Source organism: Cajanus cajan, chromosome 10 (genome assembly GCF_000230855.2).
Source record: "Cajanus cajan strain Asha chromosome 10, NIPB_CcT2T_4, whole genome shotgun sequence".
NCBI classification, from domain to species: Eukaryota; Viridiplantae; Streptophyta; class Magnoliopsida; order Fabales; family Fabaceae; genus Cajanus; species Cajanus cajan.
In genome coordinates, this window is record NC_138526.1 from 44,623,348 (window position 1) to 44,625,485 (window position 2,138).

General features: G+C 36.8%; 1 protein-coding gene across 1 annotated transcript; it reads left to right on the plus strand.

The window, feature by feature from the left end:
- Nucleotides 1-278: 278 nt before the first annotated feature.
- On the plus strand, nucleotides 279-988 carry LOC109817407 (uncharacterized). Its single transcript, XM_020382645.3, has one exon. The coding sequence runs from the start codon at nucleotides 478-480 to the stop codon at nucleotides 835-837; it is 360 nt and encodes a 119-aa protein (XP_020238234.1). The 5' UTR covers nucleotides 279-477; the 3' UTR covers nucleotides 838-988.
- The last annotated feature ends 1,150 nt before the right edge of the window (nucleotides 989-2,138 follow it).

Genomic DNA, 2,138 nt, shown 5'->3' on the forward strand with positions numbered 1-2,138 from the left:
TAAGTTAAAAAATAAAAAATATAATTTAAAATATTCATTACAAATTAATTAATAAATAATATTTATTCATTATATATTTTAATTATAATATAGTTTATATATTTAATGATATAATTGATTATAATTTTTAATGGTATATAAATATAATTATTATTTTTTATAATTATATTATTGATATAAAATATTTATTAATTTTATTGATAAATAATTTATGTTGAAAAATAAAACATGTTGACTATAAGAGTGCGATGAGAAGAAGAAAATGAAAAAAATTGGGTAAAAAATAAAAAGATCTAAAAATCCCGCCTCGTTCAGCCTCTGTTTTGAAACCCTCACCCAACCACGCTCTCTCCCTTTTCCCGCCTCTCTCTCCCTCTCCCTCTCCTTAAAATCCCTAATCCTCCTTCATCCCTCCATTACCATTCACCATTCACCACTCTCCACTCACCACCACAACCTCTCTCTCTCTCTTCCGCCATGAACCGCAGAGCCAGACCAACCATCCCTCACCACTTCCACAAGTACCTCAAACCCGGCGCTCTCGCCCGCATCCGTGACTCTCGCATCAGCGCCAGATCTCACCGCCTCAACGCTCACAAGATCCCGCTCCACCGCGCTCCCTCGACGCCGCCCGCCGCCGATCAGCCTCAGGTCACCGCCACCGCCGCCGACGTCGGCTATCCTTTCTTCGCCCCGAGGATCTACGGCCCGCGCTGTCCGCAGCACAAGAAACTCATGGCCGCCAAGTCCGTCTTCTTCGTCCCGGTCAGTCCCGCCGCGGACTCGCCCGATCTGGTCATCGACGCTTTAGGCGCAGATCTTCTCCTCGCCAATTGAATTTTCATGAAAAGAAAACTGTGCGATTCTTCTCTTGTAGGACGTAGAGCGGTTTAGATGTGCAGATGCAGCACTCTTGTTTAATTCTGTGAAGAAAAAAAAACTCAGATAGGTCTGAAATTAATAAAGCGAAATCAATTTTCCTATTGCATATGTGTTTCCGCTGTTTTAGTTATGTTTCTGTTTGCGTTACTAATTTGCCTATTATGACGGCTTCATAGCTATCTCCAATTTCGGTATGTTTTACACTTTCGCGAGTTGCGTTGATCTTCCTATAAGATGCGATGATCCGCGTATTTGCTTTGTTCTGACATTAATATCTGTCTGATTAATTTGTTTGCGACTTATGGTGCAGTTTTGACCTTGCTAGAGCGTTTATTGATCTTTTTATTTCACGATTCGTGTATGTGTTCTGTACTATGGTAAGTTAATGCCTACTTTACTGTTCTGTACTTCTGTTTCAATTAGCAGTTACTGTGTCTCAATGTGTTTATTATTCTGTTTTAAAAGCATTACTATCATAAATCAATACGTCGTGTTAGTGATTACTTACGTTATGTTTTTTTTTGTTACTACTTAGGTTATGTTTGAAGATAAGAATGTAAGATGGATTGAATTTTTTGAACAAATTAAAATTAGTTTATGTAATTAATTTTTATAGAAGTTTTTTTTTTGTTTTTTTTTTTGACATAGTCTATGGAGAAGTTCAATGTATTTCTTTTTTTCTATTTTCTATACACATTATGGAAAAGTTTAAACAAGCATAATCATATTTGTGCTTCTAGTAATGCTTTTCCTTGTTATGGTGGCAAAATGTGATGCATGACTTTGGTGTTTTTGTCCTTCCATTTAACGCTATACTTGGAATGTTTGGGTTAGGGGTCTAATATATACTGTTTTTGTTATTCCGTTCAGTCTTTGTTAGATACTTTTTATGCATGTTGTTACCTGGTGTATGCATTTATTTCTGTTAGTTAAATTAGTGAAGAAATAATCTGTTCGTGGAGATTTCTACATGACTGCTTGATACTTAGAGCTTGTCCTGGCTGTGTGCATTTTGCCAACTTGGCAAGCTTTTGGATAAATTGTTAAATTGAGAAGTATTGTTGTCTTATTTACCGATACATATCGAAGATGCTCTGGGTGTCATTCACTGCTTTTCACTCATGAAATGAATATGTTCAGTTAGTTTTGCATTCTGGTAGTTTTAGTTAAACATGGATGGTCCAAGTAAGAGGCAATTGCTTATAGCCAGACTAAGCATCTCAGGAATTGCTTGTAGTTTGAAATAGACGAGTAAC